Consider the following 21,564-nt stretch of genomic DNA (forward strand, 5'->3'; position numbering starts at 1 on the left):
ATGTCATTGCTCACCGCAGCTCGGGGAAGATGCAGCACAGCAGCACGAGAAACACCTGAACCAAAGGAAAAGCAAATAAAGCCCCAGACTCTCCCCCCAGTCCATGGCACTGGAGATGATGAGTGGTAATTCACACTAATTATGTGGATGATTACTTTTTTCTCTGTTGTTTAGCCTGTTTAACTACTCACAAATGTTTACATACTTAAATTTGTAGCTTATGTACAATACCCGTGTTATTTCTTACAGTAAATAAAAACTCAGACATATTTACGTGCACATCCTTTCTGTATCCACTTTGTTCCGATATCAAGTTTATGACCACTGTTCTGTTCTCATTCCACTGAAACACCTGAAAGGTGTCATTCATCCTTAATCACAAAATTATAGGAAAAAAAAAACATGCAGAAGTTTGTCTTTAGAAATGCATTCATTCCTCAGAGTAGTGCTTCAGTGAAATGAGCGTGGCTAGTAGATCACTTCTTCACACACACAGCACAGGCCAGTGAGCTGTTAGTCCAGAAGACTGATGATGTCAGATTTTGTATTTCTCTTTGGCTTTCTCTTTGAGAATGCAAATGTGCTAAAAAAACAAAAAGCAAAAAAACAAAACAAAAAAACAGAGAAAAAAAGTGCAGCTTAAGTCAAACTTAACCTTCAAAGGTAATTTAAAGAGTATTTTAAGTTACATTCCTACTTGCATTCTCCTGTTGGAACTAGAGCATAACATTTTGCAAGTTGAGTTACGCTATGCTTGCTGTCCGTTACACTGTTTTGCAATATCTCACTGTGTCTGTAACAGAACTGGTTTGTCATATTAAAGACTTTCAAGTGAGACACTTTTCCATCTAAACAGATTTATGTAAATGCTTATAAAAACTGTGAAGGGGAAAAGAAAATAATCTCTCACTCTCAGAGTCTATATCTACAACTCAGTGCAGCCTAAGGAGACTATAGCAGAACCAAGGAGTTGAGGTCCTGATTGACACATTCTGCAGCATAGGAAACACCTTCATACATAGGCCAGTCTACTGCCAGTTTTGAATATTTTACTAGAGAAAAACAGTATAGGATTTCACAAAGAAACATGAAATCAAAACCAAATTACAAATTAATTTGTTTTTAGATGCAGTGTGCAGAGTATGCTGCCAGCCGTCCTGGAGGATTCAGGATACTGTGTGGCAAGGCTGAGCTACTAGGCTTGTGAAGCAGATTCATAGACAGGTAAGACATGGACTAGTAGTCCTGCATTTAAGTTATCATCTGATCATACTGTTTTTGCCCTTTTCATGAAAGTATCTAGTCAAATTTGAAGTTTTGTTAGTCGTCCAGAAGCACCTACTATAAGGTAATATTCATTACTGTTACCACAGGTAACTAACAAGCATGTAACAGTCAAGGTACATTCATATGTACTTACATTCAGATCTCTGAAGTACTCATTATAGTCAAGGGCATATCCAACCACAAACTTATCTGGAATTTCAAAACCTATATCTGTAAAACAAACAGACACCACAGGTCTTTTTTGATTTAGGTAGTAGAAATATCTTTTAGGTCCACAGTTTGCATTCAACATATGGTGCATCTGTGTAAGCATAATACTAGGAAATATTTCATCTTGCTTTCAAGGTACTTAGAATGCTTAACATTTAAGAGTCAGAGCTGCAAATTGATGATCGATGTTAGAATCTATGCCACCTTTATCAGTTAATGTTATATGTATATTTTTTCGTAGAATACATTTAAAACTACTTATGAAGCATAAAAAACCGATTGTCAGTTTTAAAGCTTTTATGTATTTTCTCCCTATTTCTTTTGACCTTCCTGAAACTTACATACTAGTTTTCATATACATGAAATGAAATCCTATTTTGGACAACCAAATGCAGTACTTACAGTCTGGTCTGTAACCTGGGCTTCGGTTTGTCATTTTAATGAGCAAGCTGTAATAAAGAGGAGTGAAGGTTAAGATTTTTAAAATGTCATACTCCAAGCTCTGTTCTTCACTTCTCCCTCCCTTCCCAAGTAAGCTTCTATAGTAATGCAGTTAAAATAATTTTATTGTTTTATTTTAACAGATTTAGTAGTAGTTTTCAGCCTTATAATAGAGAAATAAATGAAGGCTTGAATCTAGGATCATTCAAAAAGTCCAAATGGTATTTACTGCTTTACATTGAAAGCCTTTCAGTTTTGCAAATCATTTGTTCCTCCCTCCATATAGTTATGAATCAGCACAGTAGGGAAGTACTGATAGATGGGGAAATTCAAGCAGCATTTAAAGGTTTTAGGGGAGAGAGAATAGAGACAAATACAAGCTGTGAGTTGTTACTCCAATTCCTGCCATAAAGTCATACCTATCCCTTATTTTCCTGTGCACTTCTGAAGATGCTGGGAACCTGGAAGGTTGCTGCAGGGAGCACAACTGATACGTTAGACCCCAGAAGTTGGTCTATGTGGATATTCCCACATAATTCCTTTTAGATACCAACCAAAAGCGGGTCTAGAATGCCTCTTGAAGTCATTTTGTAATTGCTGACAAACTCTCAGATTTTACAAACTCAGATAATCAAGGATGGATATCGAGGAGGGGCAAAAAGTCTTGTTATCATTCTAGTATTGAGGCAGCTGAAAAGGTGTTAGGAAACCTATGGAAAGAGCTGTTTTCTTTTGAACATAAACATAATACATCAGACTTTATAGACTAATAAAAAAAAACATGAAACTTTTTTATTATTTTAACAATATATTTGTGCATATCTTGATAATTCACCAGTGATTTTCCTATATCTTATTACCACACATTAATAAATAACCATGTGGTTATACCTTACTACTTTTATCATCTTTGGTTCATTGTCCTTCAGTTTTGAAAGCAGAGCCTTCATTGTTCTACCAGTCTCAATAATATCCTCAAAGAAATAATAAAAAAATAATCATTCAAGTCTGAAAGAAAAAACATGTTTTCAGTATATTAACGTAAAGCAGAAAAAACAGCGGCTCTAGGATGCATTAAGATGATATGCATACTTTATCTAACGTGATTAAATGTTGTTTTAAATGTAATTAATATTAACCTTGCGAAGTAGGCAGAACAACACCTTCCCTTCCCCCTTCCCAAAAATAAGAGGTCATTACTCACCTCTACTACTAGCACGTTCTAGAAAAAGAACCACATAGGGAAGGAAAGAAAAGGAAGTATTTTATTTACATGAAGAGCTTCAGCAAATTAAACAGCCAAAAAAAAAAAAAAAAAGTTTGTATTAAAACTTCACTCACATGTAAGTTGTAATCAGTTTTCAAAGGAGCTTGTCACTTAGCTACTTAGAATTACTTAAATACTCGGATTTTATTGCTTTCTTAAGAGTTCTTCTGAAATTGTGTATAGAAGGATAAAATATTGAGAAAACTATCAGGTCTTGTATCATGTGTATAGGAAGAACACTCTGAAAATATATTGCATGCATCATTTAAGATGGTTCATTTCTGTAGGTTGTGGGAAGAAATGGAACAGGACTTTTAGAAGTATTTCAGTGCTGATCACGTTAAGTTTCTACTGAGATACTGGGAATTACTGTTTAAAAGTGTGAATTATTATTATTATTATCATTATTATTAAAACTTATTTGTATAGTACCAAAATCTTAAGGGTAGATTTCCTGGAGGATACATAAGAACTGCTCTTTCTCCTTAAAACTGAAGTTCCTCAGTCATACCTTCCCATTTAATGCAGACAGTTCTTCTCCAACAATACTGATTTTCTCTGTGGGTGAATCGTTCTAGAAGGAGAAAGGGAAATTGACACAAAATATACTCAAAAGTACTGCATTGCATTTATGTAATGTGTGCTGCTTTGGCTGTTCACCTGTGAAATGGCACTTGCAACTGTACACAGCACTGCTTCAGTAAGAGAGCTTTTACGTAGTTGAGAACAAGACAAGGACGTGAAATATCAATGCAGGCATGTTTGCACAGAATGCTTCTGAACAAAAATACATTCATGTCCCAGAATAGGTATACCAAGTAGCTTTCAGCTATTTTTGTTACTGCCAATTTGTTTTAGAATTTTATGAAATAAGATATTATAAACTGATGTATTTAACATGGGATACGTTTTTATCAGTGCACAGGGCTTAAGCCTTCAAAGTGAGGAGAAGGTGAAATGAGAAAATGCTGTAAGTCATTGTTTTTCAGTAGTTGGCTCAGACCAGCCAGGGTTGATTGAGCAAGCTCCCCCTTCCCCAGCACATGGATTTCAAAACAAATCTCTGCAGGAATGGCAAGCAATGCAGCTAGAGAAAGTAAGTAAGTCTCTGATGCTAAGCTCCTCTCCACTCTCCCTCTTAAGAAAGGCTGCCATTTGAAAGAGAATAGAACCTGTATGGAAACAGCAGGCTGGAGAGGAGGACACTGAAGATCTGACCCTAACTTTGTCACATGAAATGTCCATCTATACACCAATTGCAGTAAATTTACAATATCCTTCTGATCATTGGGCAGATCAGTAAATCAATTTATGAACTGCTTTTCAGAACAGAAGTTGCTCTAAACATGATAAACTCAGTTTCTGTGGAACTTCCTTATAAATATTTAGTATTCAGAATGGTAACATATGAGGAGAATCATTTTTCCAAGGAAAAGAAACTTACTTACACAGTAACTTTTTATTCTAACAAAATCCACAGTAATAGGCACAGACTTATCACCATTTTGATTTAGTGCTTTTATGTGATCCAGCAAGTCAGCAAAGAACTTATAGCCTCCTTTAAGGACACAGAGTGCAACAATGTGGTGGCTTCCCATATCTTGCATGATATCTCTAGCCAAACGTTCTGTCCTGGAAGAAAAAAACCAAACCCTAATTTCTGTAAAGTGTTTTGAACATCATATTTGTTTGTCCACTTGCGAAGCAATGTCCAGCCGTTTTGGTTTTTGTTTTTAATAACTAAACTGTGACTAGATTAAGACCCTGGCAATCTAGTTACATATGCAGTTAAGTTCACCAAATGACATCTACTCTGTCTGACGTACTACTGATTTAAGTCGTATGTAAATAACATGGAAATGGAAAGCTTAAAGATATTTGAGGTAACAGAAACTTAGCTGAAGTTATAGAAGAGTCCTCTCCATAAAACACCTTTTGTATTAAAATCCAGAGTAGAACTTAATTTTAGAGCCACAAAGTTTCCGTACTTCTTATGGGCTATACAGACAGGATAGAGCAGCAATCTTTTCTTTTGGAGGGAAACTAGTCATTGCCATCAATACCACTGCTATTTATTGTTCTCGTACCTGTCCAGGATTAGTCCGTGAGGAATGAAGACTCTTTCTATATCTTCTTCATAATGCTTAGGAATGCAGAACAGGTTTTTGTTATAGCCACTGTCTCCATCTTTTATCTGAAAAGGAAATAGCTGAGAGTGAAGATGGAGCCATTCAAAGGCGAGAAAAAGAGAAAAGCTTTCCAGTCTAGCACAGAAAGAAAGGACAGAAAATCACCTTATCTCTTCCCTCTGTCCTCTGCACAGTCATAGCCTGCTTTGGATTTAAAACATACTCAAAGTTACAGATTAGTCACTTAAAGGCAGAAAATAGCAAGAGAAACTCACAGAGAAGCAATATGAGTAGACTTAACTTTGAGATGAGCAAGTCAGGAGCAGCATGTTCCCAACACCTTTTTTTATTTAGCAACAAAGTGGACGGGTACTCCAGGAGAACACAAAGTTTTAATGTAATGATGGTAGTCTGCCCTCTTGCTGAGACTGTAAGTCAGACTTCGTATGCATGATGCTCTGCTACCAACTGAGCATCCTTCCATTTTTCGAAACAAACTTCAGAACCAAACATTTGTTGGCTTGCTAACGGACAGCACAGAGCTATGAATTTGGTAGCGATAGAATAAAGTGTTGTGAGCCGTGAAGTTAACACCTGCTTTTTTTGGACATAGGAGAGATGAGTTCTTAAAAAAAAGGACTGTAGGGAATAGAAGTAGTTTATTACTTTCAAAATTTGTAACAGTTGCAATGAGATAATCAATTATCACCTTCTGAATTGTCCATAAATCCACTTAAGGATTAAATAAAATGGACAATTAGCATAAACTTCAAAATATTAGAAGGTTGTAATACAAGGTAATGCACATTGTTCAGCCTGGATGAGATTCTAAGCATTCTGCAAGTGCTCAAAATTAATAGGCCTTGATGTTTCTAGTTAAACTTGCAAGAATGTTCTTGCAGTTGATAATCACTAGTCACAACCTAGTATGTCAGTGCTGCTTTTTTGCCTCTTTTAGTTACTGTTTCCCTCATGTCTGAAGTCAGTGAAATGAAAGCTCAGATGAGGGATTGTTTTCAAATCAAGTTTATTTATGCCTTATTAATCTTGCAGGAGATACTGGCAATTACACTGGTATCAGCTGTACGCTTTGCCAGTGGTAATGCAACTTCTGAACAAAACAAATCTTGAGGCATACAGGCATGCATAGTGATAGTTGCTTAATCCAACAGCACGGTTTAATACCTTTTATTTGGTTAATAATTGTGCTTATTAAGACAGTTTTTTTGAAAACAAAGTCATTACAGTAATGTTTTGTTTTCTACTACGTCTAAACAAAGTAAGGTCTACTGAAAGGTTCATAAACAGAACATTAAGGATTGCCTCAGTTTGAGCACATCACCATAGCAACATGCTGCCTGTACCTTGCAGGCTCACAAAAGCACTTGTATCATGGCACATGCTAAATAGTACAGCAGCATCCTCTTATAATAAAGAAGCCTACGAAGCTGTAACACAAGTCATTGAATTTATTTAATCATGAGCTCATACTCATGGAATTAGTTGTTTAAGTGGGATTCATTCTCATTTTCTGTTCATTTATTGATGTAGCCAGATTTCTTAGCTACAAAGTGATAAAAATTAAACCAACGAGCTACAACAGTTGGATGCAGTGAGATTCATAAGTATGTGTTGTTTCATCAGCACACAATGAAAAAACACAAACATAAGTACATTACAGTTAAATACAGATTGTCACATTGGTAAATAATTGAGCTTAAGACATGCATCTATTATAAAAACTACTATGAAAGATGAATTTTTTTAGTAAGAATAGAAAAAATGCTTTTAATTTTGTCAATATATCTAAAAATGTATATATATGTATATTTTTTGGCTGTAATTAACCTTCCCCCATCTTAAAAGCTCTCTTCAGTTAGATAACCAAATATGAATGCACCGTGCTTTCTTACCTGCAATCCACAAGCCATAATCTCACTTTAAACTATATTACCAGAGAACGAGGTGGTGTTATTATAGCAGCTTGTCTTGCTTTATTTTCATCCTGCAGTTAGATCATGACCTGCTTCTCAGCAAGGTCAGAACTGCTATCCTTCCTAGAGGAAGCGTTACTTCCTTCTACTAATGTACTGACATCACAATCCCAGGTTTTTACTTAATTAGATTAACCAGAAATAAAATGGGCATTAGTCCTGCTGCAGCCAATCAAGAGTAAATAGAATGGAGAATGAGGGAGATGCAAAAGGAAAGTGCATGAATCAAATTAGTTAAAATGACAAGGCAGGACAGCATTTTTTAAGTGAAAACAGAGATCTGCTAATTGCTTGTAGCAAGTGGCAGTTCAGTGTTCTACGTGTAGAAGATAGTTTTGTATACTGATTTCTTATATAATATTTTTCTTTAAAAGTCCACGTATTTATTTTTTATTTGCTATAGAAAACTAATATTTGGATAAACAAAGCCAGCTTTTTCACAGTGACTTAAAGCAGAGGTCTGCATCTGTTGAGAAATGGTGAACCCAGGTCATCATTTTGTGGAGAGAGGTCGATAGTTCCAGTTCTGTACTCCATAACATTTTAAATCAAACAGAATTGACATTCACTGTAATCTGATTATTTTAATGTACCAAACCTAGTATTATCTAGGATTAACATGAAAGTCTTAGATTTTTGAAAATTAATCCTACTAACAAAATGAGCTAAAGGCAGCTTGCACACATCGTGTTACAGAATGTTCTTACCAGATTGAGTACATTTTATTAATTCAACTATATGAGTGTTTTCTTGGTGGGGTGGGGAGGAAGGGCAGAGTAACAAAAGAAGATTTTTCTCCGTGTCTTTGTAATATTGTAGAAGCTCTTTAGATCATTTCTGATAACATGGGATATTGCAGGAGCAGTCTTTGAAGTGGATTAATGGGCATATTTCCAATTTGCATTGATATCTTAAGTAGTATTTGGGAATTATTAATGCCTTGAGACTATTCGGCCTCTATTTTTATACAACAAACATTATCTTCCTTCCATGAATTCTGTATCATTTTCTCTACCTGGTATAAGTGAACTCCCTATCTTGTGAAAAGCCATGCTTTTCTATTTTCTAGCATAAGACACTGCTTTCTAACAGGTAGTAATTTGGGTTCAAAAACCTGGGATGGCAACCAAAGAGATTATTGTTATGGCATTGCTTTATGATGTGGACAGCAGTTCAGCTGGAACGAGATTCCCCTCATTAGACTGGGAAAATAGGTCTATTCTGCTTAAATCCCCATAGATGGAAGTGCCAAATGGGCACCATGTGGCTTCCACTCCAGTATTTTCTGAATGGATTCATAAGAAATAGTCAGGTCAACAGCCGGTGTGGGGAAAGAAAAGATCTTGGAAACTCTCGGAGGCTTGAAATAAAAAAGTTTAGCATTGGACAAAATATACACTTTCATTAAACTTAAAGCTGATTCAAGAATCCTCCGCTTCCTCTGAAACTGGGAAAACTACTTCTCACATCTTTATTTGAGCCCTAACAGTAAGTGCATACACTGCCACTGGGCAATTACTTGAAATTCCAGTAGATGTGTTAGTGGTCTCAGATGCTACTGGTCAGAGATTTACATTATGAAATTTAGTGCTACTGTGGGTGTTTTTATGAACACATTCTAAATTTACAGGTGAAAAGTTCAGCCAGTAGGTGTAGCTGCACAAAGAGACTGGAGATTAATTATATCAGCACTGGTAAAACAACAGCCAGTCAATGCAGAACAACACTGCTTTTGTCCTTGCATTCATTCCCTGAACTATTGAATCAATAAGTAGTTTTTACAGGACATTGCTGTTTATGTACTTGTCAGTTTGCTAAACAGTTCTACATTTTCTTACAGTTTGAAGGAGCTGTTAAGTGCAGCAGCAATTTTATATCTTCTCAAGAAACAGGTATGGGTTAACTCCTGTCAGGGATTTCCATTTAGTTATTTTAAATTGGGAAGCAAGTTCATGTTGCTGGATGCGTTCTGCATCTGTTCCATTATTTTACTAAAACTTTACAAATAAAACATTAGAGAGAGTGTCCACTAGAGGGAAGCCTCTACCACAGAAGGCAGTCCTTGCCAAGAAGAAAGAAAAAGTATTTATAAAAAAAAAACAACTTTCAAAAATAAGACCATGTTCAAGTAACATATATACAGATCTCTCACTGAAATACAAATAAAGTCAGGTACATTAAAACAGGCCTCCTGTATATTTAGACCAGTTTCTGAATGTGTATAATTGTAGATTATGGGAGAGCTGCTCTAATTGGCACCCCTGAAGACTTGATCCATGGACGATAAGAGGCTGATAAAGCATTAAATTAATGCTAAGAACTTTCATTTGGTGATCAATGTGTTATTAAGCAAACTGATTAATATCTATAGAAAAATTTCTATTTTGGTAATTTGGATCCCATCCTAAATCCGGATGCTTTAAGTCATAGATAAGACCAGCTACTTAACCAGCTTGCTAAAAAGCTGTTTGGAAGAAACACACAACACATCTGTGCCAAATAGTGCACATTTACTGTTAGAAATTATAAACAATTTCACAACATTAAGCCTTTACTACATTTTGTGTACTCTACTACTATGGATTATATAGTTCCTTTACATAAAAAAATTGATTGGTATGAACATTCCTACTTTCCTTGGCTATTTTTCTTTTGGCAAATACAAGGTAAATTATTTCATTAAAGCAGAAAAGTGATTTAGGTCTTGGCCAATATTGGATGTCTATAAATATCATGCCTGAAAAGGTTTTCTGGTTTTACAACTCCTCTAGTACTGTAATGTTTAGGAAATGCTGACTGATCGATGGCAGAAATTGAAGGAAACACCCCAGTAAAAGGTGACTCAGATTTAAGTTTGAATATTTATTGTGAACGCCCCAACATCAGTTCTTAAATCCCAGTTCTGAAGACTCAGACATTTTGATCACTGATATGGAGGAAACGTACCATATTTACTGACCAAATCTTTCCAACCATGAAGTAAACGTTGGTACGACTGTTTGGAGAAAATCTTTAAATACATTTTGCCACATCAGTTTTATAGATAGAAAGAAGCACTTCAGTCTCCTGGACTGTCTGTATCGGAAAGTCATTTTGAGAGAGAATCTGGTTAGGACAGGGGGAATGGAGCACAGAGACAGAGAGTCAGGACTTCTGGGTTTTATTCACAGCTCTGACACACTGTTTATTTGATGTATGACCCTGGCAAGTTTATTTTCATGACTGCTTCTGTTGTACCTCTGACCTTCCTATGCGCCTGCTTTTCCCTTGTCTCCTGTAATGAGCTGACCATGGTTTTCTGATACTTCTCTTCCATGTGCTGTGAAGGTCAAAGTTACTTTTGGGAAATTGCCATTTAAAAAAAAAAAAACAAAACATTGCTGTCATTAGGTCAAATTAATGATTTGAAAAAGATTGTGTTCTATTTACTTGAATGTTAAAGAATGGTTGTTCTAGTTTAATATGTCATTGAGCAAATATGAGTTGTTCCAGAGCTGCCATAGTGTTCAATGTGTCTCCCCTGCCAAAAGCTGGTGGAATTGTTTTACCTAGGGAGCAATGGGTGGTCCAGGAAGTGGTCTGCTTGGCTCTTGGGGAGCTGGACTCATCTTCACTGCAGAGATGTTTAATAGAAATATTTGTTGAACAATGGCTGAGTATGTGATTACAGCTGTTTTCTTTTAGCAATGTAGCAGCAGTAACAATTAAATCCATATTCCTCCTTGGATATTTATTTTCCTGAATTCATTCTTAGTGCAGTGAAAGAATTTGATGGGAATTGCAAGAAGATAAAACTGTATGTAATTGATTTAGGATTACTTGTCTTACCTTTTTATGATTATATTATTAATTGAGACCTTAAAACATAGTGCAGAAATACATACCAAAGAGATGTCACAACTAAAAATACTCTAAAACTCTTCCCTTTATTTACAGCTAATCATTATTTTTAATTGTTAACAATGTTCTGTTCTGCAAAACAATATTGGACTGCTAGAAAAGATAAATACCATCTTCCAATAACAGCATATAAGAAAAATGTGGAGTGTGCATTTTGCTAAAATAAAAAAAGGACTCTTTCCAAAATACCATGCAATTACCATATTCAAACAAAGATAGTTCATCTCAGTCTAGAAAGCCAGCTATTTCAGTGCTGCCAATGCCTTTTGTTGAGATCTTGTTTAATGATACGACACTTTTATATGGCCTTGCTTAGATTTTACTGCTACTACTTCTGTTTACATATAAGCAGTTCCCATGGTTGGCAGCTTGCATCGAAAACCAGTGCCAGTGTGCATTGACTGCTTGGTGTCACCTTCAATCTAAAAAGGTAATTCAGTGCTGGTCTTTCTATAGAAATATAGCAATGGAACAACCCCAGAGAAAACTGCTATTACTGATTTTTGATGCTTTGTTTCCATCTTCCGTTAAGTTGATAGCATTGGTGACTCTTTGGAATCTGTTTACTTCATTTTAATTTTAATTTCAATTTTTTTTTATTTCAGTGAATGCAGTGAAATACGATCTATTGGAGTTACTGTAGTCAGTTATCTCTACCAGAGTCCTCTGTAAGCAAAAGCTTCCAGACACTCTGAGTAATTCAGAATCACCACATTTCTCTTCTGCACATATTCTCCAATTCAGTTAATTGTTTTTTCTTCACCCCTTAACAGCCTATATTCCAAATTGACAGTTTCTTGTATTTAGTGTGCATGTTTTGCCAGCCTTAAAATTAAACATGCCTTGTTTGTGGTACTTGACAGACATTACTGAAACAAGACAAAGCTGCAAAGTTGTTATGCTGGAGGCTTGCATTTAATTTTGGATTTCTATCCAGTAAATGCTTACATGTAAATAAAGTAACATAAATTTCTTTTAAAGCCTCCTTAGGCAACATTTTTTTACATAGTAGTTCTGAAAGAGGGTAAGTTGTCAGCATTGGTATTTCAGAAACTGACTTATTTGCCCTTTCAAAAATCTTTTGCTAACATGTAGCAAGTGTGCAAGAGAACAGTCATCAATGTAACAAAAACAGCTTCAGCTCTGCTTTCCTTTTGCTGTCATCATTCTAACCCACCTGCAAGGTCAAGTATTCCTTGTTTAATATGTAAAGTGTAGTACAGGTTAAGTCCTTCCACATGAAAAATTGTATGTGAAATACTGATTTATTCTATGTAACACTGTACTTTTTACATAGAAGCAAATCAGGGATTTGACCTCATTGAAATCAAACAGGATTCAAAGGAATTTAAAGAAATTAGATATACAGCTCACATCTCTGGAGATGCTAAACTTCTGACATCCAGCTTTTGTTTCCAATTCATTATGCTTTGGATTTTCAGACCTAGGTATTTAAATTACTTGCACATCATTTTTAATCTAACCAGAATTTGGAGAATGGATTTGCTTTGTGGATACATGGACATTAGTGGGACAAATAACAATTTTTAAGGAGCACATTGCTTCAGAGTTCTCTTACGCTTTTAGAGTAACTTTAATCTGTGAGAAAAAATAATAAAACTAGAATCTGAATTGTTAAAAGTTATTACTGTTTTACTCTAGTTAATTTACATCTGCTTCAAAATATCTATACACTGGTAATTAAACCTATGCCATTATCTGTTTAAAGAGTGAAATTAACATTATTTCTTTTGAGTCCCTAAATCATTTAAAATATAAGCTATTTAAAATGTAATAGTTGAAGTTTTTGTGTGCTTGTATAAAATCATTTTATTTGAAAGATACTGATAAAGTCAGAATTGTATATTTACAAACAGCCTTCTTTTATCTAAAAAGATATTCATCAAGTTTCAATGTAATGCAGGTTTGGTACTGCTCTTCTATGTCTCAGACTCAGTGAGATGGGTTTCTTGTTCATTCTCATAATGTGTTGAGTACATAAGCATATTCAGCTAAAAACAACGCAGGTTTGCCTTCAGTTCTCCTAGAAGCACCTTGACTAAGATCAAAATGCTTGTGTATCACCCAAGTGATCTTACAAACAAAAGAGCCACTCAACTCTTTTTTAGAGCATAACGGATGCAGCAAATATTTTAGCTGTGTTCAGCCATAGCACATCACAATGAAACCAAAAACCACAACTGAAATTTGCAATGACTGACTATTACTGAAGGCCAGCAGCGTATATTCTTCGCCCCTGTACCAGTCGTCTCTCCATTTTGTATGTATGTTCCACAAAGCAGATCATGTAACATTGTGATGCCCTTATGTGACATGGCAGCTTCTCTTTCAGCTTTGTGGCTCTTAACATACGTTTTAGAAAGTGACTTCTAGCACTGACTGAAAGAAAAGATGACTTCATAAAACAAAATTATGACACAGTGGTAATCAAGAGAAACAGAATGCAAGACTGCAGGGTCTGATGCTGGCTGAAGATCATTCAGTCTAGCCACAAATCTCAAAATGCACCACTGTATGATAAAGCTGGAATATCTCTTAGCTTTTACTAACAAAAAAGAAGTTAAATTCATGGAATACAGCTGTGATAATTTAGGTCATGTCAGGATGCATTAAATTTACATTATAGTAATTATTCTTTTAATTATCTTCAACCAACTTCCACTTAAAAACATCCACCATGACTGGCTTTTCAAAAATTTATTTTAAGCAGCAGGAGTCCAATTTAGAAAAGCAGAGAAGTATGAATTTAAGTCTATTGCTAATGAAGGCAATAGCTATAACCCCTCTTAGATTCAGGATGTATTAAGGTTTCAGTCTGCTGCAATCCTTGAATTAAAAGCATTTGATTCAGACTTAGGGTAAACTTGAACTGAAAAAAATCTCATGTGTATCTTTGCAACCTTTCTTGGTGCACCTCTTTGACAGCTGCACTGTGTAGTGGTAGAAGTTAGGTTTGTCTGGGAGTCATCAGTAGGAACTGAGAAGTCAGTACCTTCACATTTTCGGATAAAAAATATCCATCAGTTTCCTCCTCTATCTGAGCCACTGATTCCATTATTTCCTCACACTCTGAGGAGATGATTATCTTGTCTGCTTTCCTCAGGAGCTCACTACATCTTTTCTTCAGATATTTTTTCTAGCACGAGAAATATCTCATACTCTTAGACCCCTTTCTTAGGTCTTAACCAAGTTGCTTTCTGAAGCCACATGTGTAATTTAAGATTTTCAGTGTTTAAAGACAGGAGGCTAGCATGTAGCTTCTGAATCCTTTCACGCCCCACAGGACAGAACAGCCTTTGTTGGTACACAAATTTCACAGTCTGAAGATGTTGATTTAGTTTTAAGACTGAAGATCCATAATACAGCTGTCCGCATATGTGGCCATTCTTGGAGGAATTTTACTTAAGATTTATGAAAGCTTGACTGAACTAAAGATTTTCTGTAAGGCTTCTTTAAACTCAAATATATTTGCATAAAACTATTCCAGTAAAAATCTAGAGATTCAGTATCTGACTGGACTTCAAAGAAACAATCTACAAAGAATTTAGTTATGATTTCTGAACTGCTTGAAGCAAGATTGCTTGTTGGAGGTCTTAGTTGGCAAACAAGGTGGGTTATGACTTCTGCACCATTCACAGGAGATGTGTCTTCCTTGCTCATGGCAGACTTTGACCTCAGCAGTAAGTGGCAGCTTGGTACTGCAGAACAAACTGAGTTTGTATCAACATATAATTTGTGCTTTGAAACACAAGCAGAACATCTGTTTTTTTTTTACCTGATAGTTGCAGCATAACTGTTACAATTTTTGCAACACTTTGTTTTCTACAGTCTGTGAAAATGTGATATTCATTAACAAGTAGGGATGTTATAGCTGTGAATAATCTTTCTTATTATAAGACATAAACTAGCAAACAGTAGAAAAAAGAGCCTGTGAGACAGGGAGGGCATGTGATCGTACTGCTCACTCAGGCTTTTCATTGCTGACAGTATTTAGTCTTAATGAAATCATTTCAGTCCATTAGCTTTAGAAGGACATTTACTTCTAAAGTTTATGGTTTTATGCAGAAAGCAGTATGAAAGTCCATTTGAAATGGTATAATAATTTAAACCAATAAAGACTTTGTTAGTCAGTCTGTAACACTGAGGTTTCTGCAAGGATAAAATGGTGCATATAGTGAATCTACCCAGAAAAAAAACATGGCAATCTATTAAAAGAAAAATAAGGTTTGGGCAGCTAGGAGATAGAACAGTATTCTTACACAGCTGTGTCAGTAGGCTCAAAGTAAAGACTTCTGCACTGAATTAAAACACACAGTATATTGTTATGTTTAAGTATATTAAAAAAATCATGATCTCAAGCTGTGTTTTCTTTCTGGAAAATGTTGAGAATTAGGCTGCCAGGAGCTGCAAGGGACAGCAGCTGCCTGAAGAACAAGGAGCCAAACACAGTAACAACAGGCAGGATAGGGGCCCCACTAGCCAGGGCTTAATCCTACAGTACCTCACTGATGAGGGCAAGGCAGGCCTGTGGATGGCAGCTCAGGTCAACAAAGAATCCAGATCACAGCTGAGGCTGTAGTCATGAGACAGGTCCACACTCAAGCCAAACAATGAATCTACAGGTCAGGTGAAGTGATCACCAGGCAGTCCTGAGCTTTCTGCAACCTGCTGGGGAGTATCTGCACTGTGTATCCTCAGTTCTAAGGGCTTTCATTAGTTCAGACCTGGAACATAGAAGCTGTTCTTTTTATTGGATTGCCAGCCAAGAGACACAGCCGCATGGGAAACTTTTTTGCTGGAGGCAGGAATGTAGGGAGGTTTTTAATGCCTCCTACAACTTACCAGAACAGTGCAAACTTCAACACTGAAGCAGACTTATATGTGACACTTTACCTAGCTCCTTCTGAGTAATAATATACACAAAATAGAATTTCAAAACTGATATCTAAAGAAGAGAAATGAAAGAAAATATTCAATAAATAATTTATGTGTCAACAAATTATTGTCAGTTCTAAATGTAATTTGTCCCCATGTATGATTTTTTTTTTTTTGCTTCACAGAATTGTAGGGGTTGGAAGGGACCTCCAGAGATCATCGAGTCCAACCCCCCTGCCAAAGCAGGTTCTCTACACCAGGTCACACAAGTAGGCATCCAGGCAGGTCTTGAACATCTCCAGAGAAGGAGACTCCATGACCTCCCTGGGCAGCCTGCTCCAGTGAAGTGTTCTTCTTTTCCCTTGGTTTACTTCAGTACTGATTTGAAAGTGATGAAAAGCATTTCCCTCTTTTTGAGGTACACCTGATTCTCAGGTTTTGTGTGCAGATACTAATTTGTGTGTTTTACTGAACATCTCTTGACCTTATTGCGATCCAAAGAGAAGACAGCTCAGAGTTACAGGTTTCCTCTGACAAGTTTGTACTGTAATACAGGGACTGCCCTAAGATACCTTAGTCACAGTGATAACTTTGGGCCACATTCTAATTCCTTTATTTATTTGACATTACAGATGACTCCAGTTTTCTTAACATGTATACTCACTGAATATGCCTCTGTAACTGTGTATACAAGGACTGTCTATCTAGCTATAGCTTGAAAATTTTATCTGAGGAACAATTTATCTGCCTTGTTGATGAGATGCAGTGTTAGATACCTAGAGGCTGACCAAGTTCTTCTCCTGTTCCAAAAGCTATAGAAAGCAAATAATTTTTACTTAACCTTTAAATGCTTCCATCTTCCTCCCCTCCCCCCCTTCCTTGTTTGGAAGGCTTAAAGAAGGAAAAAATTAAGCCATACTTTATACTGGTACAACTGTGAATGTAGTTAATTAGTATGATGAAAAAGTGATCCTAAAAATAATGATGGAAATGAAGTGTGGTTGGATAGATAATAATGCTTTTGCTGGCTGCATGTCAAACTCAAGTGCAAGATGTCTAGTCTGTAGTTTCCACCACTAAGCAACTTCTTCCCATAATTGATGGCAAAACATTACAATTTTATCATTTTTCCAGTAAAATTAACTACAAACTGGGCTAGTACAAGATTAAGTACTAGTACAGCATTTACATGCTAGCCTTTATGCCCCAAAGGTCATTGTATTGTCTGCATAAAATGTCTGAATCATTCTTGAAAGAAGAGTAATGAACTAAAATGATCTTCACTGGAATTGTTTGCTTCCCTGGAGTGCAGGAGCTCTCAAGTCCTTAACCATAGTAGTGTACCAGATGGTAAGCAGCCAAGCCACAATAACAAGATGAGAATCTCTAATGTCAGCCTTGGCTCCAGTCTTACTTCCATTTGCAGTGTAGCAATAGATGTTCCGCTTCATTTTAGCTAAATGGTTTTATTTTCTATAGCAAATAAAATGTCTATGTTAGGATAGTAAGAACTGCCATCACTATACGCATAAAAATCTGGTTCCACTGAAATTGGTGGCAAGTCCACTTGACTTCAGCAGAACTGGGACTTCATTATTTCACTGAAACATTACAATGTCAGATCACAGTAGTAGACTTCTGTGCTTCAGCATTCTGGATATTCATAGCCTCATTACTGACATTAGTTCTCATTGTGAATGACAGTGTGTGAATGTTTGCTATATGGTTAGCCTTGTGTTTAATCATTTACAGTAAAAAAGAGTCAAAGAACTTTTAGGAGAGAAATAGTTCTTAAACCTTAATCTGTGCAAGTAGCGTGGGGTTAGAATAATTTTTCCCTTGGATAAACCATACTGGAGAAGGCAAGCCTATACTTAGAGAAGAAACAAAATGAAATTCATGTAGAAATATCACAGGAGCAGAGGTAGACTCCATTGCAGGCTGGTCTTGCTTCCTGCCAACCCAAACAGGAAGCACTGTGGTCATCTTGACATGGAGCTCACTCTCAGCTTGCTAACTCAGCAGAGAAAAGTGCATCCTCTGGCAACATGCACACTGGTGTCATGGAATCAGGCTGTGAAAAGTGTCCATTGTGTATGTTGAAATGTTTTCAGAACACTAGATCTGTAGATAACAGAACTTACCTGCTCTAGTTTAGACAGTGCTCATGTCATGTGTAACGATGACATCCCACTGGTAAAACTGCCTGTTGTGAACGACTGTTGTTTTTCCTCTATGCCCATCAGCTGGTGTTGCTGTTTTCAGGCCCTGATAAAATGCTTTGCTTCTCTTTTACTGCAGAAATATATTCCTAAATCCTGACTCATACAGACAGATATTTAACTGCTGGTTCTTTAGTTTAAGCCAGGGAATCAGGTATAGTAGCATCAACATGCTCATAAAACCAAGGTGTTATTATCTGCAAGAAGGTCTATCTCTGCAAAGTTTTTTTTGTTGTTTTTGTATTAACCAGCAAAATCACAGCTTAACTCAATTTCTGAAGTGATGGGAAAACAAATTCTGCTTGCTGTACAAAATCTGAAATAGCTTAACTCTGAGCCATTTGGGAGTCACAGGGCTGGAATGACTGGGTCAGGAGAGTTGAGACAGTTCTGGTTTGGCATGGATGGAAAGAGAGAGGAAGATAAGGGACATTGAGATGTCTGAGTAAATAAGGAGGGCCAGACCTCAGCTGGAGCAAGTCTGAGAAGACACAGTAAATTCACTGAAATCTGCTCTGGTTTACACCAGGCCAGACAGTCCAGGATTTGACTGAGCTAAATTATATAGGGATTCTTTTAACATTTATTCCATTGCTAATTAGTTGATGTATTTAAATGACTGACTTTCACTTCTGAGGCTTTTTAAGAACTGATTTTTACCAAGAAACCACAGGATTAAGGTCAACATTTTTTAGAATGTTTGGTGTCTGCTTTGTTCCACAGCTGTAGTTTTACTGGGAAAAGTCCTTTTTTTTTTTTTTAATCCTTGTCTATTCCTCATCTTGTTTGTAGGAAAACAGCATTTCATTACCATGTTGCAAGCTGTTCAGAACCTTACCCAGACATTGTTAAAGTACAGGAATGCTACCCAGAATTCTACTCAGAACTCTGACTTAATAAATAGTGGTCAAAGTATAAAAAAAAAAAATGCTGAAACTTGGGCATAAGTCTAAGAGCTATGAACCCCAACAACCCATAAATCAAAGGATAAGATCCCACAAAATGAAGAATTCATGAATAGCAAGCATGTCAGTTCACTCAGTAGCATGTTGGAAATGTGCCACCTCCTGCAACTCATAATCAAATCCACCTGAACTAGTAGCTTTTTACTTACATAAATTAGAAGTTAGCTTAGAGAAATCAAAAAGAAAAGATGCGCTACTCAAGAGAATAAAAAGACAAAGTTGTGTTTTTCCACAGACATTTCCTTTGCATTAAGTCTGTTTGCCTCCTTTTTGTATCCCCTTACCTACAGGGGAAGAGGTTACCTTTCTATTATCAGAAACAGCAAGACATTTCTGATCTTGGAAGCTCTGCTGTGAGCTAGATGAATCTCAAATGGAGTGGTTTTCCATTACCTTTCTGGCCGCAAAATGAGGAATTTTGAGGTGCAAGTTCAGAAGTGAACTTCATCTTTTCAATAACTCTTCTTTGTCAGATAAGAACATCTATGTAACCATAAGGGATACTTCCTAAAGTGTCAGTGATCCACTAATTTTTTTTCTTTCACTTGGTAATTGACACAAGTACAACCAGTTCCAGGCACCAGTGCATGTTTTCTTGGAACTTCATCTATTTCTTTAGTTTCTAAGTGGCTGTTCATAAAAAGATAACTGTAGAGGAATATGTCTTGTGGCCCAACTTTATCATCAAGCAAAACAAGATGAAGTGCACTTAACATTATGTAGAAGAGATGCTGAGCACAACTCATTCATGATGGTTGCACTAGATGATCTTATGGTCATTTCCAACCTTGTGATTCTATGATTCTAACCCATTCATAAAAGCTGCACATCTTCAGAGGAAGGCTGCCGTGCTGTTCTTTAAATTCATTGTCTCTTCCAAGTTCATTAATCAGTCCTCTGAAAAAATGCAGTTGCTAGCATTGTGTGTTGTTTGCTATTTTCAGACACAGAGTTTAGGCCATGCTAAAATCTCCCATTGTGACAGCAAAACATATGGAGTTGATACTGTGAGCTCTACAATCATATCATACTCCAAGAATTGGAAACTTCCAGCAATTGTCTCCATTAACCTATTCCTATTATTAAATGTTTCATATTAAATATGGAAATATGCTTTAGACGTTGAAGTCATAAAGAAGACAAGACAAAGCACGCAGTTCTTTATCAACTATCTGCTATAGCACTATTCAGCTCTACCTTGCTATATTTTATGAGCACTTAGAAAGCTTCCTTTTGAGAACATACACAGAATAATAACTCCCTCTGGAGGCTTTCCAAATAATAAAAGCAGTAATACGTAGCAAGCTATTTTTAATGTTGTTGGTTGGTGTTTTTTTTTTTAGATCCCCTAGGATCTAAGATGGGGGAGATGAAAACAGTTATAGTAACTCCAGATCTGAAGTAACATTTCAACTGAACAAAAGATAAGTGATACACAGCCCATTTTAGCATTAGGAGGATCCGTGGCTGTCAGCTCTCTTGGAAAGTGTATAATCAATGGATATTAAGATGTTATAATCACAAGAGAGTTAGGCAAAATAGACTAGGATAATAAGGAGAATAAATGGAAGGCTTACCTACAGAAAGCACCAGAAGAAGGGATCTCCAGAAGAGATCCTTCCCCACTGGTAGCCAGCTCTTCAATAGGTCTAGGAGGGGTGCAGCCTGGCTCCCCCCCTTCCGGCAGCACAGGTGAATTGCCTTCAGCTGTGCTCCTCTGGCTGACTCATGGCTCACCTCGGGTGATCAGAGGTTCAGGCCGTGACTCAGCAGTTCCCATACACTAATACATATGATATGAAAGATGATACATGTAACAATCAGAAAGATCAATGCCATGGAAAGGTGATTGGCAAGAGGACAATTGTCAGAGACTATCACAATAGAAAGATGTTACAAGGGAAGGAAAAACGACTGCTCACCTGTGTCTGAAGATCTAGACTCACAGGGGAAGACTCCACAAAGGACAGAGCTCCAGAAAGAGACTCTTCTCCAGAGCCAGTCAGCCCTTAAATGAGGTCTAAGAGAGGTGCAGCCAGGCTGCGGCCCTTCTGCTCACACAGCTGAATTGCCTTCACCTGTGCTCCCAGGGCTGCCTGGGTCCTTTGCCCAGGTGCTCAATCAGTGGGTCAGGCCGTGGCTCTACAGTTACCATAGAGATAAAACAAAGTAAATTTGTATGAGCTGCTTTCTAGTAAACAAACAGATAAACAGATAAACAAACAGCACCACCAGAAAAACACCTATGTCAAA

The 21,564-nt window shown here is 36.7% G+C and overlaps 1 protein-coding gene across 3 annotated transcripts; it reads right to left on the minus strand.

The window, feature by feature from the left end:
* Positions 1-117: 117 nt before the first annotated feature.
* Positions 118-21,270, minus strand: LOC125699157 (hypoxanthine-guanine phosphoribosyltransferase-like). 3 transcript variants are annotated; one of them, XM_048958402.1, is made up of 10 exons: positions 21,234-21,270; positions 5,500-5,535; positions 5,293-5,399; positions 4,654-4,837; positions 3,717-3,779; positions 3,143-3,160; positions 2,830-2,912; positions 1,900-1,946; positions 1,421-1,497; positions 118-583 (listed from the first exon to the last, which is right to left on the minus strand). In XM_048958402.1, exons 2-10 carry the CDS (start codon positions 5,530-5,532, stop codon positions 536-538), a joined length of 660 nt encoding a protein of 219 aa, XP_048814359.1. In that variant the 5' UTR covers positions 5,533-5,535; positions 21,234-21,270; the 3' UTR covers positions 118-535. The 3 variants fall into 3 exon arrangements, with proteins under 3 accessions (XP_048814359.1, XP_048814358.1, XP_048814360.1); XM_048958401.1 differs by lacking the exon at positions 21,234-21,270 and adding an exon at positions 7,248-7,356 and having other exon boundaries at positions 5,500-5,538; XM_048958403.1 differs by lacking the exons at positions 5,500-5,535; positions 21,234-21,270 and adding an exon at positions 7,248-7,349.
* Positions 21,271-21,564: the final 294 nt, after the last annotated feature.

This window comes from Lagopus muta, chromosome 12, assembly GCF_023343835.1.
Source record: "Lagopus muta isolate bLagMut1 chromosome 12, bLagMut1 primary, whole genome shotgun sequence".
NCBI lineage: Eukaryota > Metazoa > Chordata > Aves > Galliformes > Phasianidae > Lagopus > Lagopus muta.